The sequence below is a fragment of the Octopus sinensis genome, linkage group LG17 (genome assembly GCF_006345805.1).
Source record: "Octopus sinensis linkage group LG17, ASM634580v1, whole genome shotgun sequence".
Classification (NCBI taxonomy): Eukaryota; Metazoa; Mollusca; class Cephalopoda; order Octopoda; family Octopodidae; genus Octopus; species Octopus sinensis.
The window spans coordinates 474,532-500,993 of NC_043013.1; the positions used below are offsets into that span (position 1 = coordinate 474,532).

The window sequence follows — 26,462 nt, forward strand, 5'->3', positions numbered from 1 at the left end:
TGATCACGAGCAGAAGTAGTGGGGGAGCATCATAGCCATGTGTTGAGAGGAATTCTTTGGGGTTTGGATAATTTGCCTTTGGAAACATGAGTGTTTTGTTCAACATTCTTAAACAACCCTTATTCAGGGACCTTTTGAGCAGGGATGGGCTACTCAACCTGAAGAAAATTTAAACTGGGCCCCACCTGCAAGGTCATGTGCCATTTATCTGGCATACATGGCTCACTTGCTCAATAATAATAACAATAACAGCAATGATGATGGTCATTCCTGTCAACTTCGATGTGTGGATGTTTGAAGGAGAGGATTTAAAGAAGCCAAAAAAACCAGGTAATTCAAAGAATAAAAGAAGCTGCATCTATTTTGCAATTGATGCATGGATGTAATTTGAGTCCAGGGATGGATTTTGCCATAATGGTGCAATAGGGACATTGATGATTTTGATTTTGCCTGAGATTGGTCAAATGTATCTGCTGACTACAAGATTTGATTCTTTGATTCTTGTTTCTTCATCTCAGATTGTTTGGATGCATCATGTCAAATTTTAGGGTCTCGGCAATGACTTTCCCAACATCTCAAATTAAGCTGTAGAGACTTTAGTGATTTCTTTTACTTTTCCTTGTATCTAAGGATGGGTCAGTAGTAGTAGTAGCAGTAGTAGTCTTCTCTCTTATAGGTTTGAGGCCTGAAATTTTGTGGGAGGGAGTTGATTACATTGATCCCTACATAAAAAGCACCTAGTACACTCTGTAAAGTAGTTGGTGTTAGGAAGGGCATCTAACCTTAGAAACCATGGCAAAGTTGACAGTGGAGCCTGGTGCAGCCATTGACCATATACCAGCTCTTGTCAAACCATTCAACCTGTGTAATGGATGTTTAATAATAATAATGATAATAACGATGATGATGATGATGATGATGATTGTGTGTGTTGATATTGTTTATGCGCTTAGAGTGAAACAATGTCAGTGTTTAGGTGATGGTGTTATTGTTTGCATCTGCCTAAAAATGTTTGGCTGTTGAGTGTGAAATCCCAGGAGAAATAAGCAAGGGTTAGTGACAGGAAGGGCATCCCGCTGCATAATATTGACTCATGAAAACTGATATGACTCCTACCAGGATGGAAAAAGTAGGTGAAGAACAGATAAACAGCTTACTAGTGGAGTGAGGTAAAATAGTATGGATCTGATATTAGTTTGAAATTTTTGCACAAGGCCAGCAATTTTGGAGGAGGGAGGTAAGATGATTGCATCGACCCTAGAATACAACTGGTACTTATTTCATCGACCCCAAAAGGATGAAAGGCAAAGTCAACCATGGCAGAATTTGAACCCTGGACGTAAATAAGGATGAAATATCATTGAGCATTTTACCTGGTTGGCTAATGATTCTGCCAGCTCCCCACTTTAGATGGATCTGATGTTGGAGGAAACCATGTGACTGGTTGAGCTTCACCAAGAGTCTACCTCTTTGTCTCTGGTGTTTCTATTCTCCTTTTAACAATTGACATCATAAGTGCTTCTAAAACCAGCAGTGAAAAGTGGTTGGCATTAGGAAGGGCGTCCAGCTATGGAAACCATGCTTAGGCAGACACTGGAGCACAACACAGTCCTTGGACTCACTGGATCCTGTCAGACTGTCCAACCCATGCCAGCATTGAACATAGCTGTCCTACATGGCAGTGAAACATGGGCTATGACAGCCAAAGACATGCATGGGCTTGAAAGAAATGAAGCCAGTATGCTTCACTGGATGTGCAATGTCAGTGAATGTTTGACAGAGTGTAAGCATCTTGAGAGAAAAGCTAGGCAAAAGAGGCATCAGATGTGGTGTGCAAGAGAGACGACTGCACTGGTATGGTCATGTGATGTTTATGGACAAGGAAAGCTGTGTAAGGAAGTGTTGATCTCTAACTGTGGAGGGTACATGTGGTAGAGGTAGACCCAGGAAGACATAGGACAAGGTAGTGAAGAATGATCTTTGAACGTTGGGCCTGACAGAAGAAATGACTAGTGACTGACACCTTTGGAGATGTGCTGTGCTTTTCAAGCCAAGTGAAATCATAGTCATGGCTGATGCTGATGCCACATGACCGGCACCTGTGCTAGTGGTCTATAAAAGGCAGCTTTTGAGTGTTGGGCCTCACAGAGGCAAAGTGGCTGATGTTGGTGGCATGTGAAAAGCACCTTCTGAGTGTTGGGCCTCATGGAGGCAATGGCGATTGACCCAGGCTTTTGGCATTATGTAGTGCTTGAGGAGAAGACCCATCAAGCTAAGTAAAATTGCAGCCGTAACAGTTACTGATGTCATGCAAATGGCACATGAAAGCACCCATTACATTCTCAGAATGTTTGGTGTTAGGAAGGGCATCCAGCCATAGAAACCATGCCAAATCAGACTGAAGTCTGGTGCAGCCTTCCAGCTTGCCAGCTCTGTCAAACCATCCAACCCATGACAGCATGGACAATGGATGTTAAATGGTCTTGATGATTAACCTGAGTTCTACTGTAACATAACTGGATTAAATCATTATAACAACAATCGTCACACTTTTAATTAACTATTCTTTTAATTAACTACTCTTTTGTAAAATCTTTTCTATCTTATAGATTAACATGAAGAATCCATCCGATGCCAAATTCATCGAAAGTTTTGTTTCCTTTAATGATTTACGCTCCTTCGTCTGTGAAAATGCTGATGATATGGATCTGCTGCTTTCCAAAATTAGAGACGAGCAAAAACTGAAGATAAATTGTGTGAAATGCCCACCACAAGATATCACGTACTTCAGACCAAGAATTCCAATTCAGAATCTCAAGTATTAATGCTTTTATATTTCTTCTTGTAACAGAAAATTCTTCGACTAATTTTGAAACAGAGAATGTTGCCCCTTAATCAGATTTTAACGACTGTGGCTTGTGCAAATTTTTATTGAAGACCGACGTTAAACGATGATGATGATTTGTAACAAATTCATAGTTGTAGATATGTGGTTAAGAAGTCTGTTTTGCAACCATGTGGTTTTGAGTTCAGTCCTGCTGTTTAGCACTTTGGGCAAGAGTTGTCTTAAAGCTTCAGGCTGACCAATGCTTTGTGAATGAATTTTGTAGACAGATACCATGTAGAAGCCTGTTGTGTATGTGTACCTGAGTCTAGGACATTTAACCCCACCACCCTGAATGGACAGTAACCCCCTGAGGATGACAGATGAGGATTTAAAACTTTTTAATATATTGGAGAAGGGGTAATTAACCTAGCGGAGTAATTGTCCTAGGGGGTAGTTGTCGTCGGGGGGGAATTGTCCTGATATGGTGTGTACACACACACACACACGTGTGTGTCTTTGTTTGTCACCCTCACCACTTTACAACTCATGCTGGTTTGTTTACATCCCCATAACTTGGTGTATCGGCAAAAGAAGCCAATGGACTAAACACCAGATTTAAAAACATAAGTGCTGGGGTCTGCATGTTCCCCTGAACCCTTCAAGACGGTGCCAAGGTACGGCTGCAGACCAATAACTGAAACTAATAAAAAATAAAAGATAAATGCTTGTATAGATTCTAAAGAATTTCATCATAAACAGTGAAAGAATTCTTTTACTTGTTCCAATCATTTGGCTGTGGCCATGCTGGAGCACCACATTAATGTTAAATTATTTGAATTATAATTGTTAAACAATCTGGTTTGATTTAGTTTCTTGTTCACAGAACCAGCTAAGTCGGACTTATCTGTAAATTGAGATAGTATCAACCCTTTAGATTACTTTGTCAAACATAATGTTTATGTATTCACATTGTTTTCAATTAATCATTTCGTATTGTCTTGTAGCTTTGAGATTTCAATGATGTGATTGTTTATTTCTAAAATGGCATTGTAGTTGTGGCCGATGCCAGTGCTGTCTGACTGTCACCTGTGCCAGTGGCACATAAAAAACACTTTTCAAACATTGGGCTTCACAGAGCCAGTGACAGGTGACCAAGACCTTTGGTGATATACCATGCTAGTGTAAACCTGTCGAGCCAAGTGAGACTTAGTTGTGGCCGATGCTAGTGTCAGGTCAATGGTACCAGTGCCAGTGGCATGTAAAAAGCACCCACTACACTCTTGGACTGGTGGGCATTAGGAAGGGCATCCAGCCATAGAAACCTTGCCCAATCAGATCAGAACCTGGTGCAGCCCCCCACCATCCCAGCTTGCCAGTTTTCAGTCAAACTGTCCAACCCATGCCAGCATGGAAAGCAGACATTAAATGATGATGATGATTTTATGGTAGGTGCGAGAGACCAGATCTGGTTGGTTTGAACATAAAACAGGTGCCAGATATGGCTGGTTGAAATGCTTTGGCATTTTAACCAGCCATATCCAGCTGTAATGAAATTTCTCTGCATGCAGTATAAAGTTTGTATGATTCCTGTTGGAAATGAAGATAGCAAATCAAAAGTCAACCAATATAAATGAAGATGTATGCTTTATTTTGCTGTTTTTCTTTATATGAAATGAGAAGGTACATTGCAGAATTGTTATTCTAACAAGTTATATCTATTTACCACCTGAAGAGACACATCTACACCGTTGGATGCTCCTGAACCAGTTGTTAAGTATCCTACCACCCATGAGGGATTGATGCTAGATGGGTCGAAACAATTGTAGGGATTAATAAAAATTCTCGTATCTTCCATGTTCCATCTTTCATTTACCATATATATATATATATTTATATATATATATTTATATAATCATCATCATCATTATCGTTTAACATCCGTTTTCCCTGTTGGCATGGGTTGTACGGTTTGACTGAGGTTTGAAAAGCCAGCAGCTGCACCAGGCTCCAATCTGATCTGGCAATGTTTCTACAGATGGATGCCCTTCGTAATGCCAACCACTCCAAGAGTGTAGTGGGTGGACTCTCCCATTGAAGACGTTCAGTTTTTGTTGAAGAACCTGCACAAATGATTTGTTTATAGCTCACTTTCTCCATCAAATCGATGTTGTCTGAACAGGTGCACAGGTGTGCCATGCATCAGGTGTTGAAGTGGAAAACAGACATTAAATAATGATTGATATATATATATATATATATTGATATATATATGTATATATATATATGCACACATACACACACACACACACATACAACAGGCTTCTTTCAGTCTCTGTCTGCCAAATCCACTCGCAAGACTTGATTGGTCTGGGGCTGTTGTTGAAGACACTTTCCAAAAGTACTGTGCAGTGGAACTGGAACTAAAATCATGTGGTCAGGAAGCAGATGTCTTAAGCAACCCCGCCTCCGTGTATGTGTGTGTGTCTGTGTGTCCATAATTATATTTACCATTAAGTTGCATTTCTTTATGTGAGGAAAAAAAAATGTTTTGGAAAATATGTTTGAGATTAAATATCCTTTTAAATTTATGTGCATCGTATAATGTTTTGGAATAGGAAATATGGCTTCCGGTGTTTTTTGAAAGACTTATTCGATTGTCCTGAAGCTGTGATGAAATTTCTCTGCATGCAGTATAAAGTTCATATGATTCCTGTTGGAAATGAAGATAGCAAATCAAAAGTCGACCAAATTATAAAAGAAAATCCAACCTTAAATGTCTTTTTCACTGCCAATAATCAGGTAATTTGTCATGCTTTTTTTTTTTTACTTTTTGGCTTTGAATTTTTCTTTTTTTCTCTTCAGTTTCTACCTTTATTTATTTGTTTATTTATTTATATATTTTCATATTTCAGTATTCCATTAAAACTTCGACATATTCTGGCCAAAAAAGTACACGGAATTATACACTACGGTTTGTGCATTTTCTTGTCAGTTGATTCTTAATATATTCCATAGAAATTATTGGATTCTTTTTCTCCTTTTTTCTCCTATGAATACATCTGTATATAACTTGTTTTAAATATCTGAGCGAAAGATATGCAGTGACAGTACTGAAAAGTGAATAGCGTACAAGTCATAATATACATGTGTGCCTGTGTATGTGGGGTGGGATATCAGGTGTAGTGTTGACGAATTTCAAGAAGCATGGAGGTTTTAAAGGATGCAATGTCTTGGCAGCTAACAACTGACGCAGGTAGTTTGTTCTATGCTTCAGCAATTTTGAGTGTGAAAAAATGTTTCTCAAAGTCATGGGAGCTGTGCTGTTTTCTGACTTTGTAGGCATGGCCACATGTAGGCGTTCCCATATGGAGCTCAGAAAGGTGCTCAAGGTGGTTGTTGGCATGATGGTTAATAATTTCGTGGGTGCTTACCAAGTCGGTTGCCAGACGTTGGAGCTTCAGTGTATCTATGCCTAGGGAAACAAGACATTCAGAGTATGGTAGGTGCCTGATGGAGGGTACTCACTTGGTTGCACATCTCTGAACAGTTTCCAGGAGATCAGTGTCCTGGGCAAGATAGAAGTTCCAGACTGGTGATGCAAATTCCAAATGTAGCTGCACCATAGCCATATACAGCCATAAATAGATAGCCGGAGAGTGGCTGACAAAGGTCTTGCTGAGTGATGCCAAGACACCCTCGGCCTTCTTGACAATTTTAGGGATGTACTTTGTCCAACGCAAATTGCTGCTGACAGTAATGTCCAGGTCATGGTCACAAGAATACTTCACAATATTAGTGTTGTGGAGAAGGCACGTGGACGCTGGGATTTTCCTCCCAAAATGCATGGTGGCACACTTGTCCACAGCCAGCTTTAGTTGCCCGTCCATGATCCACTGTTGCATTGTGTTTGGGTCCGATTGCAGGAAAGATACACATAAGCGTGTTTATGAATTTGTGTGATGATTGTAAATGGCACCGTCATTCTACAACAAAGTTGTTTGTTTCCAGTCTTCCATGAAAAACATATCTAGCTTTGAGGAAAACATTGTTGCTTGGAAATGGATGTGGGTTGACAACAGGAAAGACATCATCATCATCATCATCATCATTATTTACTGTCTACTTTCCATGCTGGCATGAGTTGGACGATTTTTGACTGGAGCTGGCTAGGCAGAAGACCACACCAGGCTTCAGTGTCTGTTTTGGCATGGTTTTTATGGTATGGATGCCCTTCCTAACAGCAACAAATTCCATTTGACCCATGCAAACTTGGAAAAGTGGATGTTAAATGAGAAAAAAAAATTATTTTGATGTTTCTGTCTTTGATGCAATTTGGAAGCTTTGAAATTTCATGATTAAATCATATCAAAATTTTATTCTGTTACAGAGATGCATATTTATTGAAAAATTCCTCTGATACCATCAAAGAGAAAAAGCTCCAGGAAGAAATCCAGGTATTCCTTCGTCCAATATTTGGCTCTGAAATTGTCTTTTTCACTTTCATATTCATTTATATAACAATGATTGGGAAATTTTAATTTGTTAAAAAGAATAAATTTTCTTTTTCAGAAAACACAACATCTAAAAAGTGTAAAAGAAGAAGAAACTCGACGATTACAACAAGAATGTGATCAACAAGAAAATACCATAAATGAACTGAGAAAACAAAAAGTATGATTCCTTACTATTTTCTTTTGTAATCACTGTTAATTCATTCGATATCTGATATTATGTAAACTGTTTATATCAGTCAAACCGGAACCCTTCTCATCCTGGCTGTTGCTTTCTCTATGTTTCGACTGTTGTTCCTTCCAGCCTTCAGAAGATGAAGACACTAGCCTGTCTAGGGTACATGAGATACATTCCACATCTCAGAAATATGGAGCTGCCTGTATCTGATAGTTCCAATCAAATGTTGTTGTTGCTGTTAGTCTGCATTGGTAGAGTAGATTTATGACCCAAGCCATTCTAGACATAATCATGCCATCTTTTCTACGACAGCAAGATATTATTTGGCTACTATTTCTAGCAGGTTAAGTGATCAAGTATAAGTTCCATAGTTGGCCTAAGTTTCAATCCAATTCACTGGTACTCAACTGGGGTTCGTATGACCCTTAAAGGGGTTGCTATATGAGATTTTGTTGAAATTTATGTGCAATAAATTGGTCGTATTCTTACGGTAATACATAAAATATTTTAATTTTGTTATGCAAAGGCACCATTTGAGTGTGATCATGCTAGTGTCACCAGACTGGCTCCTGTGCTGGTGACACGTAAAAAGCACCATTTGAGCATGTTCGTTGCCAGTGTCGCCTGACTGGCCCACATGCCGGTGACACATGAAAAGCATCCACTGCACTCTCGGAGTGGTTGGCATTAGGAAGGGTATCCAGTTGTAGAAACTTTGCCAGATCAGGTTGGAGCCTGGTGCAGCCTCCTGGCTTGCCACTCTTCAGTCAAACCGTCCAACCTGTCCCAGCACGGAAAGCAGACATTAAACAACGATGATGATGATGTTTAATTATAAAAACAATAAAATTTTTTAAACATTGAATTTTAATTAGGGTCCAGAAGAGTAAAATAAGGATCAAAGGTGTCCATAGGCAAAAAAAGAAAAATGCTTAAGGACCACTGATCAAGTTGATAGGAAGCACAATCTTTTGAGAATTCATAGTCACATTGTCAGGAGATTCCAAGTACTATTGTGTGGTGCATGGTACAAGGTACATAACCCTGTTTAACTGATGACAGATTCCTCCTTTCCGTCATCATTTAACCATTTGCAGTGGGAATGGTATTTCACTATGAAGACATTACATTATATTGGTTTATTAAAATGGTTTCCCTTCAATGGACACAGAATTGTAATGGAAAATAAACAAGAAAACATGAGATGTTAAAACTGCTTTTCACATCAATTATTAAATTTCATTTTAGTTAATAAAATCTTCAGCTTCTATTTTAGAAGCCAACAAAAACACCAACCTACTGACCGTCAAACCTTCACTTAGTAACATTAGTAGTCTCTTAGCTCTTATCTTCAGTTGCAAATCCAATGATGGTTGGCTGTTTGGGAGTGGCACTTCTTCACGCAGCTCTCCTCCTCCATCCACATTACATGACCATACCAACGCAAATGTCTCTCTTGCATGCCACATCCAATTCTTCTTATGTCCAGTATTTCTCTCAGGGCGCTTACAATCTGTCGTGTGTGCACAGAAAACTGCTCGATTAGCCGGTGTCACTACATCCCACTGATTTTTATTTTATTAGAATCTGGATATAACTCCTGCATCTGCTATTTATTTAATTATTATCACAACGATATCAATTAACAGAATCAACAGAAGTAAATGTGTGATTCTTTGTTATCTAGAAGATGTGCAGGTGTGGCTCTATAATAAGAAGCTTGCTTCCCAAGCACATGGTTGTGGGTTCAGTCCCACTGTGTGGAACCTTCGGCAAGTGTCTTCTATAGCTTTTGACCAACCAAAGCCATGTCAGTGGATTTGTTTCACGGAAATTGAAAGAATTTTATCGTATATATGCACATATATATCTCTGTGTGTCTTTGTCCCTCTACCTTGCTTGACATCTGGTGTCGGTTTGTTTATGTCCCCGTAACTTATCAGTCTGGGAAAAGAGACTGATAGAATAAGCATCAGGCTTTAAAAAAAAGAAATAAGTATAAGGGTCAGTTCATTCAACTCAGTATTTTTCAAGGCAGTGCCCCAGCATGGCCACAGTCTAATGACTGAAACAAATAAAAAATAAAAGAATTCCAATATTTAGTGTTTAAACATTGAATTCTTTTGTAAATGTTGGAGGCTCAGAATTTGTGGTCAGTTTTGGAAAGTTTTTATTTAATTACTGACAAATATAATTACTAATTATTAAAGGAAAATAATGTTTTTTTTTTGCACAGAAATTACTCATGCAGCAGAAAGATATTAAAAGACAACTAATATCAGAAATAAGTTCTAAAAAAAACAAGTAAGTTAACAATCTTTCCTGGACATTTCGTTTGTTTGTGTAATTATTATAAAGTGATGTTTAGTTATTAATTAGGAAAGTGACAAACAGTAATATTGTAGAAAATTACTATTTTTAAATCTCACAACGTGAGATACTCAGCAACGGGAATTTGGCAGTGCCACCCTTAGCCAAACAATTATTCTGTGCTGATGAAGGGAAATAACCCGGAAATTGCTTTACACAAATATCGTTTTGAGCTGAGTTGGGGTGCTAGATTCCCTTGTTCAAAAATATAAGGACACAGATTGTGTTGTATTGCCAGCTGGAGACAATGTCTCCTGAGGCTAAATTACAGCAACATTTGTCCTAAACCAGGACTGTCATGTTATGTTGGCAAACAATCTTTACTCCAAAGGTACGAACAGGGAGGAAATGGAAGGCGGAAGAGGCAGTAAACAGGGCGATCGGAAAACTAAGGCACGCAAATATAGTCGGAGCGACGCAAGAAGCAAGAGCTGGCCTAGGGTCGCACAATTTCAGGCCATTTTGCAAGAGCAGTGTAAAAGAGATGAAAGAGGCAGTGGTATACGAAGTGAGAAAGGAGGAAGAAGAAAAGCGAAATGTACATTTGGTGCAATGTAGTCAACAGGGACAGTGCCTGAGAAGGGAGGAATATGTGATCAGCTGCAGAATATCATGGAAGGAACTTTGGGCTTGGGAACAAGCAAGAACAGCCTTCCTGATCAAGTCTACCTTCGACGTTCTATCCTCACCGGCGAACTTAGTCTGGTGGAACATAATAACAACTGATGAGTGTAGATGCGGAGAGAAAGCAACGGTTAGACATGTTCTGTCAAACTGCAGACTAGCATTAGAAAGGAGAAGATTGAGAGGTACAATAGGGGAGAGTACCCAAAAGTGGAAAAGCGCAGGAAAGTATACTTCCAGAAGGCGGGAAAAGGATATAAAACTAGGCCTACAAGTAAAGTATACGAGATAGATGAAATATGGAAGGGATACTGGGGGGTGGCCACGGACTTGGAAAGACAATATTTCCACTAATAAAAACGACAAAAAGACCAGATTTAGTCCTATGGAACAGAATGGAGAATAGGAATTTTGCTAGAACTGACAGTACCTTGGGAAGAGAACATCGGCAATGTAGAGAAACTAAAGGAGAAGAGGTACGGAAAGCTAATTGAAGAATGCAGAGAACAGGGATGGAATGTCGAATATTACCACCTGGCAGTGGGGACTAGAGGCTTCATTGAAAGGAAAATGACAATGCTATTCAAAAGAAGATTTGTTTTTTCTAGCTCGGAGCTGAGAAAACTAATAAGGAGAGTACATGAGGCGGTTGAAAAAGCCAGCTTCTATATATGGCTGAAGCGGGAAGACGAAAAATGGCTTGAAAGTCATAACATGCCGGCGGGAAATAACATCATTAGGTGAGACAAGCTGACACTGAATTAGCTTTGCTGATTGACAGGTGATTGTTGTTTAAGACTATGCGCCTTCATTGGTCAGTTAAACTTGAGATAGTGTCACGTGACAACTTGCTGGGGCTGCCTGCTGGAGCCTAGCAGCAGGTATTTAAAGGGAAAAAATTTGACAAGTCAGTCAGTCGCCCACTGACACTCGTTGATGCTACATTGAAGAGGCCAGGGAACAGAAGAAAGAAAACATGCACCCAACACCAGAGCTGAAGACACCTCCGAGGGGTGGGGGTGGGGGGGCATGTCAAAACGGTAAAGGAATAGGGGCTGAAACCGGACATGGTTCCTCCTGATGATGTCTTGAGCTAACTGGATCCTATAAAGGAGCTGTTGTAGTAGCAGACCATGAAACATGGTTGAAATTCCTTGTGAGATTTAAAAATAGTAATTTTCTAATTTATAGATCAGTGATTAGTTGTCAGTTTGAAAACTATAAATTTTGAACGGGAATTTGGCAGCACCACCTCTAACCGAACAATCTTTTGCGTCGTGAGTTACATTTTGCTACCAAACATTATGTGAGTTCGTTCCTGTGTTTTTGTTCGTCATTTTTGTTTTATTTTGAATACCTGTTATTTGAACTGTGGTACGCCGAGAAACAGTTATTTTCGCCCTACGGGGCAGAAAATTGTTGGAGTATTATTGTGAAAAAACTTTTGTTGAACTATTTGTTTTACCCATTACTGGTTTTATTTTTTGTGAATTTGTCATTTTTGACAAAGATTTAAAAGAATTTTTGTGATGGAATTTAACATTGCATCCCGAAAGGATTTTCCTGCGATGGGAAAAGGATTAACAAGTAATGATGAGGAAACACAGGAAAAGCCAATTTTTTTGGCCACAGGGAGTGGTAACGTGACTGAATTAGAAGTGAAAATAGAACAACTGTTCAAATCTGAAATCTAATTAAATAAAGTGGCAGCAACACTAAACTGTTGCCAATTCCTGAAACAGTACAAGCAATTAATGCTAGAACCGTGGTATATAAGATTTACAACCTGAAGGAAAAGCGAATAATGGAAGCCATGAATGAAGTGGTGGAGAGGTGCTTGGCACCAGTATGGAATAAGGTATGCTACGTTAACCATGGAACATGAAGCGCGACTGTTGAAGCGCAGATGCAAACAGCTGACACAGCCAAAGAGGTGTCAACAAAGACACTAAAGAACAACGAGATAATGCTGCTACCCACATACTTGGGTTGCAGAACTGCAAAAATTATGGTGGAAGAAATACCAGCAGGATATGAAGTTATGTGGGTAGCAGTGGCTGTGATTTATGACGTAGAGGAGGAGGTGTTCATCTCACAGATGAAAAAGAATGACGCCATAAATTGGAAAGGCCAGACATTAGAAATGGTAGTCCAAGTGGCGAATGAGACTCTGGAAAAGTTGCCCGATAGGGTATTTGTAGGGGAGGGGCTATCATTGCTAGTGGCCATAGAGGGATGTAGACCCAGATGCTTCAAGTCTGGAGAAAAGGGCTACATTTGCTCCAAGTGCATGAAAAAGAAAAAAAGTGTATGAGGCCCCTCCCCTAAAAGCTGCAAAGGAGGTGAAGGAAAAGACTGACAAGCCGGAGAATGCGTCAGAAGAAGGAAGAAAAAGTTGCTGAGGAAAAAGAAGAAACAATGGCAGAAATGGAGTTTACTACAGTTACGCCTAAACAGAAAAAGACACATGTTCCTGACTCCCCTCCCCAATCAAAAAAGTAACAAAACATACAACGGACACGCACAACCAAACTCCCCAATACAACCCCACAGTAAAATCATTTATCAACCCTCCCACCAAAAAAAGACGTGCAAAAACAGTGGCATTTAGAGAAAGAAACAAACCAGTGTCCAAATACATTAGATCACACCACAAGGCCTGTGTTTACAAAAGAACAAAAGACACACTGATAGGCATTAGTTTTGCATTAATGGATGAATGCCTGTGGAATAATTAATAGCACGTTACCTGGACGATGTGCGAGAGGTCAGTACAGAAGTGGCAGAGGGTAAATTAATCATAAGCCCGGCTGCCACACCAACAAAAGAAAAGGATGGGGAAGCAGGTGTATTCGTGCAGCCCCCCCCCCAACTTAAATTGTAAATATTTCTTTTTCCATAAAATTTCTTTGTCAATGAAGCTAGGGTGCATAAATGTGTGTGGGGTGGGACCGAAATGGACACAAGCTTGTCTGCTGCATGACCTCAGGTCACAAGATATAGATGTATGCATTGTAACTGAATCCAAGATGAGTGGACCACAAGCATTCTCGCCTCTCCTAAATGGCTGTGAGAAATTTATTTCTCCTAGCCAATGGGGAGGAGGGGACGTGGTGGTTCTACTCAGGAAGACCTTGGGCTTACAAGTAAGTACAGTCTTTCTGGACCCAAAAGGTAGGCTGGTCGTCCTAGATGTGACCCACAAGAGTCCTTCAGGTTGGTAGCTGTCTATGCTCCTAAGTTGTGTAGGCAGACTGGTATTTATCGAGAACTAGAGCACTTTCTAGTGACCTCAAAAACAGTAGTTCTGTTAGGAGACTTTGACACTATCCTCGATGCGCAGGTGGATAGTGTTGGCTCAACTGATAGGAGGGAAAATCCTGGCCTCAAGGGTCTACTAGAGAGCTATAATCTAGTAGACCATTACAGACTGGATGAGCTGAGCATTCCACAGTGGACATGGTGTAATAATGATGGCTCACGTAGATCTTATATAGATAGGGTATTTGTTAGAGAAAGAGATAGGGATACCTTTACTGTCCACAGTTTTGTGACATGTCAAGTACATATAGATAAATGTCATAGACAGGGACCCGGGTACTGGAAGATGAACAAGTCTATTATGACTTGTTAAGCCTTCCGTGCCCAGATTAAGGAATTAGTACAGAAGGCATTATGTGGCGCCATCATTAATAATAGATGGTGGTAGACCCTCAAGAGAGCCATCCATTTAGAGTCTATTAGATTTAGCAACCAGCTAAGTTTAGATAGATCTAGAATAGAAAGGGAACTAGTTAAGAATTTAGATGAGGCTTTGGAATCACTTCAAAGCCAAACACGAAGGCTGTAGAGTTAGAGCTAAGCTATGTGCAGTAGGTCGCAAAGGTATTAATGTTGCTGGATGGACCTGTCGTGTGGAGTGTCAGAGGGGCAAAAAAAGCATCTGTAAAGTCTTTAACTGACGAACAGGGGCACAAGATTTCTGGACGGGAAAAGATGCAGAAGGCCTTTCACCAGCATTTCGCCTGGGTGTTTGGGCAGGGCGACGAGCTCGAGCATGAAGAGGCTCTAAAGGGTTCCATCACATGAGGCAGAATGCTGTGAAGGACCGATTACACCTGCAATGGTAAAAGATGTGTTGGTCAAGTGCGCCGGGGACAAGTCGCCAGAGTTAGATGGTCTACCCTATGAGTTTTATTGTAGGATGCTGGACTTGTTCGGGGACCTGCTGGCAGGCGTCTACACAAACTAGTAACAGAATGGGAGGATTCTCAGCTCTGTGAGTCAGGGAGTGGTGATGCTGATCCAGAAGGACCCAAGCAAGGGGGACAGTATAAGCAATTACAGGCCCATAACTCTACTCAATGTAGAGTTAAAGATTTTGGGCAAGGTGTTAGCAAAAAGGTTGACGCGTGTCATGGAGAAGAAGCTTTTAGGGAAGGCGCAGACATGCACCATTCTGGGCAGGTCGATCCAGGACAATCTTCACCTTATACACTACACCTTAGACAGGGTGGGTAAATTAACCAGAAAGGTGGGGCATTGGTCCATTTAGACCAAAGTAAAGCATTTGATAGGGTAGACCACCAGTACCTGGGGGCGGTTCTCGAAGTAGCTGGGCTGGGCCCAGTCGTCCGTAGGTGGATCTCCGTTTTCAATCAAGCAATCAGTTCATCAAGGGTGTCCCCTGTCCCCGCTTCTGTATGTTTTGGCTCTTGAGCCTTTACTGAGGAAGTTGGAGAATTTGGGATGCACCCCCATTGAGATCGGATGCGGTAAGTCGGTCTCTGCTTACGCAGATGATATCATCATCGTGTCCAATGAGGCTCAGCTACCTTGTGTAGATGACGCTATCAAAGGATACGAGGCAGTGGCAGGAGCAAAAGTTAACAAGGACAAGTCCATTGGCTTGAACCTTGGCACCATCGTTTAGTGTCATGGGTCACTGGACAGATGGTCCTGTTAAGTTGCTTGGAGTTTAGTTTGGACCAGACTCCCAAACGGAGAAGAATTGGAGCAAGATGGCAGACAGGGTGGAAGCTCTAGTTTGGACTCTATCCCTGAAAGGAGGGGCAGAGGTGGTACAGGTGTTTATTGAGATGGAAACAGGCTTGTTTCCTGAACGACCTCACGACACATAGAATAGATGTGGCTATTGTAACTGAGTTCAAGATGAGTGGACCTCAAGTGATCTCGTCTCTTCTGAGTGGTTACGAGAAATTTATTTCTCCTAGTCGAGGAGGAGGTGCAGGTGTGGCAGTCCTTATCAGGAAGAACTTGGACTTACAGATAAGTACTGTCTTTCTGGACCCAGAAGGTAAGCTTGTTGTCTTGGATGTGATTCATGTGAGCAAAAATGGTGATGCTATTTATTTCTCTTATTAGCAAAAAAACAATATGGCTTATAGCTTGGCAGTTTTGCTGGTTTCATGTTAAAACCAGTAGAATTAAAAAAAGGATTTTACTAGTAAAAATGAAATAATAGGTGCAGTCGTGGCTGTGTGGTAAGAAGCTTGCTTCCCAACCACATGGTTCCAGGTTCAGTCCCACTGCATGGCACCTTGGTCAAGTGTCTTCTACTATAGTCTCAGGCCAATCAAAGCCTTGTGAGGAGAAACTGAAAGAAGCCTGTCATATATATACACACACACACACATATATATATATATATACATATATATATATATAATATATATATATAATATATATATATATATATACATATATATATATATATATACATATATATATATATATATCTGTGTGTGTCTGCGTTGGTCCCCTGCATCACTGCTTGACAACTGGTGCTGGTGTGTTTATGTTCCCATAACTTAGCAGTTCAGGAAAAGAAACCAATAGAATAAGTACTAGGCTTACAAAGAATAAATCCTGGGGCCAAATTGTTCGACTAAAACCCTCCAATGTGGTGCTCCATCATGGCTGCAGTCAAATAACTGAAACAAGTAAAAGAGTAATTATTGACAAGAGGAGAAGGCTATCTTGGCTGTTGAATAAATGCCTGAATCACTTCTGTCCCATTCATGCCAGAATGGCAAGAGAAAACTGAAAAAGGATAATGATCTCTACAGAATTTTGTGTGACTATCATAATAGAACTGGGGTGAATGGGGGTCGAATTCTGGTTGGAATAAAGGAAGGGAACCTGCAGAGGGGATATTTAGAAGAAGGACTGTCTTGCATTTGGTGACCTTGAACAGGATCCTGTTCTACATTTAGGGATCTTGCAGTCTTGACCGATCCAGCACCAGCATGCTAAAAAAACAGATATTAAAAGGAATTTTTAACTTTGTTTTTTCCTTTTAACTTGTTTCATTAGATTACGGCCATACTGGAGCATTGCCTTGAAGAATTTTAGTTGCACAAATCGCCCCCCCCCCAGTACTTTTGTTTTTTAAGCCTGGGACTTATTCTATCATAAACATTTCAACACTGGTTGTCAAGCAATAGTGGGGGACAAACAGACACACACACACACACACATACAACAGGCTTCATTCATTTTCCATCTACCAAATCCACTCGTACAGCTTTGGTTTTGCCAAAGCTATAGTAGAAGACACTTGCCGAAGGTGCCACACAGTGGGACTGAACCTGGAACCATGTGGTTGGCAAGCAAACCTCTTACCACACAGCCAGGCCTGTGATGAGCTGAGGAGGCAGATTATCTCCCCTTTCCTGCAGCTTCTAACTTTACAGAGAAGCTGTCTTTTACACATTCCCACCCTTTGTCAGTTCATCATGAAGACATGTGGATGGGAGTCTTTTCTCTTTGGATTCTATTTATTTATATTTTTTTCTTTATTAGAATCAAGTCGTATGAGATGGAAGCCATCGACCTCGTTGAAGAGGAAAATAAAACCCAAGTAATAGTGCGTGAAATCTGTTGGAAAAAAATCAAACTGCTGCAAGACTTATTACTGAATTTCGAAGTAAGTATGTTTAGCATGTGTGTGTGTGAGTGTAACATCTATTGTTCATACTGGCATGAGTTGGATGGTTTGACCAGAGCTGCCAAACTGGCCCTGGTTCTCTGATTTGGCAAGGTTTCTACAGCTGGATGCCCTTCCTAACACCAACCACTTTGCAGCAATATGGACTGGGCGTTTTTACATGACACCCTTGCACTGTGTATGTGTATATATATATATAGATATATATATGCATGTATGTATGAGAGTTGCTGAAGCATGGAACAAACTGCCAGCATCAGTTGTCGGAGCACTGCATCCTTCAAAACTTCCATTCTTCCTGAGATTCACCAACACTACACCTGATTTTCTCCCCTCCATACACACACAAGCATCTATCCAACTCATACACTGTTTCGCTTTCCAGACATTTGTACATTACTGCACATACTTTATATGCACTTTCTGACAAGTTGTGCTGCACCTGAGCACTGTATACAATAATTTCATTTTTATTATTTTATATATGTGTGTGTGTGTATTTTTGTATTTGTATATATATTATGTATATATATATCATCATCATCATCATTTAACGTCCGTTTTTCCAGGTTGGCATGGGTTGAACAGTTTGACTGGGGTCTGGGAAGCCAGTAGGCTACACCAGGCCCCATATAACTATATCCCCACCTTGAATACTGTTGTCCACTGTGGTCTCCCCGTACAAAACAAAATATCATGTTAATTGAAGCACCTTAAAGGTTAATTACAAAAAAGATAGATGGCATGACAGGCCTCGACTATTGGGGTCGACTAGAAAAGCTCAAGCTTTATTCTCTCCAAAGTCGCTGTGAGCACTACATCATCTGCATGATGTGGAAAATATTCCATCAGCATTGCCCAAATGATGTTGGCATCACTTATAAGATACACCGAAGGCTTGGGCCCTGTGCTATCCACCCACAACATAAATCACATTTGCATCTCACGACAACAATACAGCATAATCATTTCACCTCAATTGGTCCTGCTCTCTTTAACATTATACCAAAACATATTAAAGCAGAAACAGACCCCATAGAGTTCAAGAAGTCCTTGGATAAATTCCTGGATAAACCTCCTACACCTGGATATATCACCATAAACAATAAGTCTTTACTCGAGTGGGCCATGTCTGAATCCTGATTTGAATGACTTTGCCAGGTGGTGCTGTTAAGTTGGACATGGCCTCAGCCAATACTGGCCAAAACCTATCAAAGTAGGTATATATGTGTATATATAGAGATTCAGATGAATTGGGTACTTAAGTTTAAGCACCAAAAATTAGTGTGGGATTATCTGTTCAACTTCAAAATAAGGTGAATAAAATCAAAATAAGCAACAGGATATCCAGAGGCGATGCAGTACGATCGTTTCAAGCAGCTCCGTTTAACTGAACAATGCAATCATTACATCAGTTTAAATGCAGGCCTATCCTCAGCTGCATAAATAAATAGATAGAATTAATTTAAACAGTTGGACACATTTGTATGATTTTACTTAAATCCTCTAAGAGGATAAGAAGCCAGATAAATTCCATGCTGTTTGCATTTTAGCTTAGAAGTTTCTATGCGTATATATATATATATATATATATATATATATATATATATATATATGTGTGTGTGTGTGTGTGTGTATTCTTTTACTTGTTTCAGTCATTTGACTGCAGCCATGCTGGAGCACCGCCTTTAGTCGAACAAATTGACCTCATGACTTATTCTTTGTAAACTTAATACTTATTCTATAGTCCTCTTTTACCCAACTGCTAGGTGACGGGGACATAAACACACCAGCATCGGTTGTCAAGCAATGGTGAGGTAGACATACACATGCGTGCGCGTGCAATGGGCTTCTTTCAGTTTCCATCTACCTAATCCACTCACAAGGCTTTGGTCGGCCCGAGGCTACACTAGAAGACACTTGCCCAAGGTGCCACGCAGTGGGACTGAACCCGGAACCATGTGGTTGGGAAGCAAGCTTCTTACCACACAGCCACTCCTGTATATGCCATAGTGTGTGTACACTAAAAAACTTACCCTGAAGTGGCTTATGAAATTGGCTTCAAATTTTGGCACATGGCCAGCAAGTTTGGGGCAGAGGTTAAGTCAATTGCATTGACCCCAGTATGCAACTGGTACTCATTTTATTGACACCCCCAAAAGGATGAAAGACAAGCTCAACCTTGGTGGAATTTGAACTCAGACCTTCAGGGCAGATGAAATGCTTAGCAGCATTTCATCTGTGTGCTAACGATTCTGCCTACTTGCCACAGCAACAACAGTAATAATAATAACAACAATATCAACAACAATGCCCTGATGCAGTGTGGCAGGCAATGGCTCTCGTGGCTTCTGATCTTAACTGATTGGAAGTGTTATCATGTACATTGCTTTGTTTTGGTATAAAAGATGGGCTACAGCAAATATTCTGCTCAATACCACAGATTTGCTTGTCAGTTGTTTGACCTTAACCAGTTGAGCATGTGCCTTACTGGATCAACATATGTGCATCTCTGATCACAAACAGAAGTAGAGGGGGAGCATCATAGCCATGTGTTGAGAGGGAATCTTTAGGGTTTGAATAATTCACCTCTGGAAACATGGGAGTTTCATTCAACATCCTTAAAACAACCCTTGTTCAGGCACCTTTTGAGTGGGAGGGGCTACTCGCCCTGAAGAAAATTCTAACTGGGCCCCACCATAAAGGTCATGTGCTGGTTATCTTGATAAGAGATCACCATGTCATGCACATATGGTTGTGATGGTGGTGCCTGGTGTACCCTTATCAGATGGGTATATTGGGCTTCATATATTTGTACCCCAGTGTCACTTTGATGGCATGCACTTCTCTCTCATTCAATAATAATAATAATAATAGCAATCGTAATAATTTCGAATTTTGGCACAAGGCCAATAAGATTGAGGGAGGGTACAAGTTGATTACATTTATCTCAGTACACAACTGGTACTTATTTTATTGACCCCATAAGGATGAAAGGTAATATCGCCCTTCGCAGAATTTGAACTCAGAACATAAAGGTGGATGAAATACCACTAATCATTTTGCCTGGCATGCTAATGATTCTCCTACCTTGATCTGTTCAATTAAATTTGCAACTACGATGACATGAAAACAACAAGGAGTTACACATCTCTTGGTTATCAAGTGAACAAACTAGCCATTGTTTTATGGAATATTAGAAAATTTGAATCTTTTAATCTGTGATTTATAGCTTTATATTCTTGAAATAAATAAATTAATTGCGCTTAGTATTTCTCATAATTTAAGGTTATACATCTGATAGACCAAGCTGGGCTCAGACAAACTTTGTCTTTTTTATTTCAGAAATGTTTTGATATGAGTAAAAACAAAGTTCATTTAAGCCTTGAGTATTGCAATATTACACAGAAAAAAATTTCCATAGAAGAGTCTGTTCGTGAAACAACACATAATCTTCAAAAGATGGAGGTAAGTAGCTTTCTGTTTTTATTCCTATGTCAAACTGTTCCATGTACAAATTTCCAATGTTAGCAGGAATTTGGTTTTTGTTGGAGCAATTGTTAGCTTATTGTTTTGTCAAACTGGAACAAGTAGCATTGTTCAGTGGCACAATTCAACAGATGTCATAAGGTGTGAACTTAGGACAATTTGGTCAGAAGTGCTGTACTTTGAATTCACGGTCATTGTGCTTCTTTATCTGTTAGTTTCAGTTCATCATTTACTTAAGAACTGGTACTGTGTGTCTGTTACGATGACTAAGATTCCAGTTGACTCAATCAACAGAATAGCATGTTTTTCTCAGTTCTGCTGGTTGCAAGTCTCCCAGAACGTTCATCGACATTTTTTCAGCCATCTTGGAAACGTCTGAACCACTTGCACACTTGTGTGCAGCTCATACACCACTCTCCATACACTTTCTGCAATCTTGCATAGGCTTCTGAGCAGGTATCACCATGACAGCTTTCTCTGTCATGGTCAATGCAACAATCACACGCTACACATCTTCCTTCCAAGCACTGCTGCAAACAGCAGAAGTGAGCTTGAACATTCAAACTTAGTGCACATGCACAGCAGAGTTCAAGGTCAGTTGTTGCCAAGCAGCTTTGCTCTCTGTGCTTTAGCTTTGTTACTATGGCAACAGTCCAGATACTTATTAATCAGACCTTGTAGGAGACACATTCCCAATTTTTATATTAACCACCAGAGTAACTTGGGACTTATGATGAGAAAGCTCAGGATGTATGAAATAAGGGTTCACTAAAAGTCTGCAAACAGGCATGGCCCTTGAGGCCAAAATTATGAAAATGCTTTGGACAGGTAACAGGTTAAATATCTCTGAGTAAATACATTATTTCAAATTAGATTTTCATTTTCTCATTAATGCAATTTTATTTGAATTTCAAAATATATTTTAGATCTTGTTTCTTCATTTCCTTATTTTTTTGAAATTGCAGCGAAAACTGGAAGAGTGTAAAGAAAATATAAAATCTGCAAAAGATCTCGCCAAACAGCGTTTAGAAATTGCCCAGAAAGCCACCAACACACCTCCAAAGGGAGACTTGTCTGAGTATTATCAAAAGGTATTTAGTTAATCTAGAGATTAATTTGATTCTTTAATCTTGATATACTTTTTGTACATAATCATAATTTTTTTTTCTCTCAAGAAAATACTTTTGTGTTATTTTCATGATTAGTTTGATAATTAAAAGCTTAATTGAAAATAACTTATGTGCATGTGTTTCTGTGTGTATGTGTGTGGGGGGGTGTTAAAGATTTTGCTTCACAACCAAGCAATTTTAGGTTCAATCCTATTTTTCTATTATTTTGTTCCTTGTGATTGAGCTTGCAGGTAAAAACTGCATGGAATCCAGTCGTATGTGTGTGTGTGTGTGTGTGTGTGTTCGCATTGTTTGTTACTATTCCCACTTTTTGCGCCAGATTTCCAAAGTGAAAAAAAAACCACAGTGCACAGTCTACCTGTTCAAGCAATGTCAATTTGATGGAGAGATTGAGCTGATGTGTGGTACGAACATTTGATCACAATAAACAAATCATTTGTGCAGATCATTTGGCAAAAGATGAATGCTCACACATTGCGTTCGATGGGAGAGTCCATCGTACATCATCATCATTGTTTAATGTCCGTTTTCCATGCTGGCATGGGTTGGACGGTTCGACTGGGGTCTGGAAAGCCAGGAGGCTGCACCAGGTCCTAATCTGATCTGGTAGTGTTTCTACAGCTGGATGCCCTTCCTTACGCCAACCACTCCAAGAGTGTAGTGGGTGCTTTTTACGTGCCACTGGCGCATGGGCCAGATGAGTTGGCATCAACCACCATCGGATGGTGCTTTTTATGTGCCACCAGCATGGAAGCCAGTCAAGGCAGCACTGGTATCGGCCATGTTCAGATGGTGCTTTTTACGTGCTACCAGCATGGGGGTCACAACCACAATTTCTATTTGATTTGATTTTGATGTTGACTCAATAGGTCTCTTCAAACACAGCATGTTGCCCTATGATCCAAGGTACTTTTTTAAGTGGGCTGGTAATGCGACACTGGTGTAGGTTACACCTGCGGACTCACTTGGCTTGATGAGTCTTCTCAGTCACAGCATACCTCCAGAGGTCTTGGTCTTTTGTCATTGCCTCATATATATATAGTTGAAATTTATAGAAAAACAAAAGATGAAGACAGGTGTATGAACAAGAAGTGAGTGTATTAGTTTGATGCTTAGGAAAAAGGAAAAAGTCTTTTACATTTCAAGCCTATGCTCTTCAACGGAAAGGAATAAGAGAAAATAAACAGAGAGAGAATGAAAAATACCTGTAGAGTTCAGTAGTCCAACATAGCAAATATATATATATATATATATATGTATATATATGTATGCTGTGTCTGTGTATGTGTTCTGTGTTTGTCCCCTCCTACCACCGCTTGACAGCTAGTGTTGAAGTGTTTACATCCTTATAACTTGGCGGTTCAGCAAAAGAGACTGATAGAATAAGTGCTAGACTTAAAAAGAAAATAAGTACTAGGATTGATTTGTTCAACTAAAATCCTTCATGGCCCTAGCTTTATGCTTTTAAATTAGAAGACAAAAAAATGTCTTACTTTTAAAAGAAATAAAGGTTGGTGACAGCTGAAGCATCCAGCTGTAAAAAATACTGCCTCAAACAAGCAGTGGTCGTCCAGCCTATGTTATCATCATCCTCCTCATTTAACGTCAGTTTTTCATGCTGGCATGGGTTGGACAGTTTGACAAGGGCTGGTAAGGCTGGAGAACTGCACCAGGCTCCATGTGTCTGTTTTGGCATGGTTTCCATTGCTGGATGTCTTTCCAAATGTCAACCACTTTACAGAGTGTGTTGGCTGCTTTTTACAGGGCATCAGCACTCACAAGCTTGTAAGACAAGGAGCTGTCAGCTTAGAGAGGGAGTGGGACTCAGAGATTAGAGTAGGATCGAAGAACAGTGGTGGCTCTTTTACTGGACATAAAAACAAATGACTTCATCTATTTTTCCGACGAATAATTTACAAGTTGTATATATTTTTGTATAGTTTTCTTTTGTTGTTGATTAAGATATACAATCTGTTTATATTGTTTTTATTATTTCTTTTCATTCAGGATTGCTACTTACCTTTATTTTTCCATTAACAGGAATTTGAAAAATATCCATCTTCTATTCAAGAAATTGACATAGCCATCCATGCCCTTCAAGCTCGAGCTGATTGTCGTTTTCAGACAGAAGAAAAGGTAAAAATAGCTGGAGTTATTAAAGTTTTTGAATTTAGCTATTGGTTTGGGCCCAGTCCCACCACGTGCCACCTTGGACAAATGTTCTCTGCTATAGTCCTGGGCCAACCCAGGTCCTTGTAAGTAGATATGATGGAAGGAAACTGAAAGAAGCCTGTCTTGTGCGTGTGTGTTTCTATCTACTCTTGTCTTGACATAATGTGATTGTAGATGAGTGATGTTATTTGTTTCCAGTTTTCTATCAGGAAATATTACCTTAATTAGAAACAGGTGAGGGTTGGAGACATGAAGGGCATCTAGCCATAGAAAACTTCCCTCAAAAAATTCTGTCTAACCCATGCAAGTAGAGAAAAGTGAACATTAGACGACAATGTTTAGTTTGATGATGTTATAATCTACAGCATTCATTCCTAACCATTTCACTATTTTGGACTCCTTTTATTTAAATTAATTTTCCCTCAGACCTAAGGCTTTTGAAAGGTTTCTCTCTTCAACATACTTTGACCCTATCTCACAGACCCCTCAGTGTTTCCTTCACAAACCCTCTTATCTAATATTTAGCTGTAATTTTTATGTATAGACAACTCAAAAGCGTCCTCTTCCTGCTAATACCTCATAGTTCTTTCATTGATGTTGTTGGGCTCTGATGTCCCTTTGTTGCTAATCAAAACCCGAAATCACTGACCCTTTCAGGCTTTTTTTAAAATCTGGTCCTTTCATGCTTTGAACCTATTTTGTAGCTCTTGAGTTGTTTTTGTGATGATTATGAGGAAAGGGATGAAGCTAAGAGGAAAGAAAACCATAAGGGTCTCTGCCAATTCTTTGAATGTCAACTGAATTTTCTATCAGCTTTGACACTACTTTAAGAACTCTCGAACTTTAAATATTTTACACAAAACATTCCTGTTCAGCCTTTTCATTGCCCAGCAGACTACAGCAGATATTGAAAGGCCTTCTCCAGACCCATACATACGTTTTACAGTTGAAAGGCCTTCTCCAGACCCATACATAAGTCTTACAGTTGTATATTGTAAAATTTGGATTTTATTATTTATTCTGCTTCTCTTCAATTTGTTGATGTTGTTTTGTTATAGGTAGTACAAGAATATTATGAAAGAAAAAAAAATATTGAGGTCTTGGAGCAAAAAATTCTGTTGAAAAAGGTTGAAGTGGAAACTCATCAAGATCGAATTAATATGGCCAAGAAACAGTGGCTTGAACCATTGACGAGGCTGATTGGTCACATTAATGAAAACTTTAGTGAATACTTTAGCAGCATGGATTGTGCTGGAGAGGTGGATTTGTTAGTACCAGATAACAAAGTAAGTATTTTGTCTAAGAGTTAGTACTTTATGTTCTTACATGTTTTTACCTTGACCCTTTAGCATTTAAACTAACCGTTTCTATCCCAAATATTCAACCTGTTTTATATTGAAACTAGTCAAATCCAGCCTCTCACACCTACCCTATAATCTCATTCTAAAATTAAATAATCACATCATTGAAATTTTAAAGCCACAAGGTAATACATAATAAACCTTGATTCAAAACAATGGGAATAAAAAAGCATTTGATGGAGTAACCTGGATGCTAAGGGGTTAAAGGGTAACATTAAAGTTAACTTATAAATGTTTTTGAATTTATGTTTCAACTTTTAGTTTAGACAAGTGTTTTTACCGAATATTACTGAAAGGAAAATGAAATACTTGCAGAGCAATGAAGGGAAACCATAAAGATCTGATTCATTAATTTATTCAATTAACCCTTTCGTTACCAACCTGGCTGAAACCGGCTCTGGCTCTGAGTATAAATGTCTTGTTTTCACAAGTTTTAAATTAAAATCTTCCACCAAACCTAAGTCACAATTTATGTTCCTAACTTAATAAGTTATTTTACCAAATTCTTTGTTATATTTAAAATAATTGAAAGAAACCCAGAAGAGCATCTCAACAGAAATACGGTAACAAAAGGGTGAATGTTGTTTGTATTTTAGACTATGGCAGAGTCGACAGTGTGGTCTGTGTTAGCTATTGATTACATAGGCACTGGAAACAATTAGTGAAAATTATACAAAATACCAAGTCATACTAACGAATTTATGAATTATTTTTTTCACTTTAGAGTAAATTGAAGTTAGCCTCTAACATCTTGTTTAGAGTTACAGTTATGTGTTTGACAATTTAGAATTGGACACAGGTTGTTTGGTGTGTCGCTGGTCTCAGTTCAA

General features: G+C 39.5%; 1 protein-coding gene across 1 annotated transcript in view; it reads left to right on the forward strand.

Annotated features, from left to right (window-relative positions):
• LOC115220996 (structural maintenance of chromosomes protein 5) overlaps positions 1–26,462 on the forward strand; it is a 60,898-nt gene that overhangs the window by 29,466 nt on the left and 4,970 nt on the right. Inside the window, exons 12-22 of the mRNA XM_029791215.2 lie at positions 2,610–2,818; positions 5,443–5,626; positions 5,740–5,798; positions 7,215–7,281; positions 7,397–7,498; positions 9,753–9,820; positions 17,336–17,459; positions 20,826–20,948; positions 21,935–22,060; positions 24,140–24,235; positions 25,330–25,557. Of these exons, the coding sequence (XP_029647075.1) occupies positions 2,610–2,818; positions 5,443–5,626; positions 5,740–5,798; positions 7,215–7,281; positions 7,397–7,498; positions 9,753–9,820; positions 17,336–17,459; positions 20,826–20,948; positions 21,935–22,060; positions 24,140–24,235; positions 25,330–25,557 (1,386 nt within the window). The remainder of the gene's footprint in view (positions 1–2,609; positions 2,819–5,442; positions 5,627–5,739; positions 5,799–7,214; positions 7,282–7,396; positions 7,499–9,752; positions 9,821–17,335; positions 17,460–20,825; positions 20,949–21,934; positions 22,061–24,139; positions 24,236–25,329; positions 25,558–26,462) is intronic.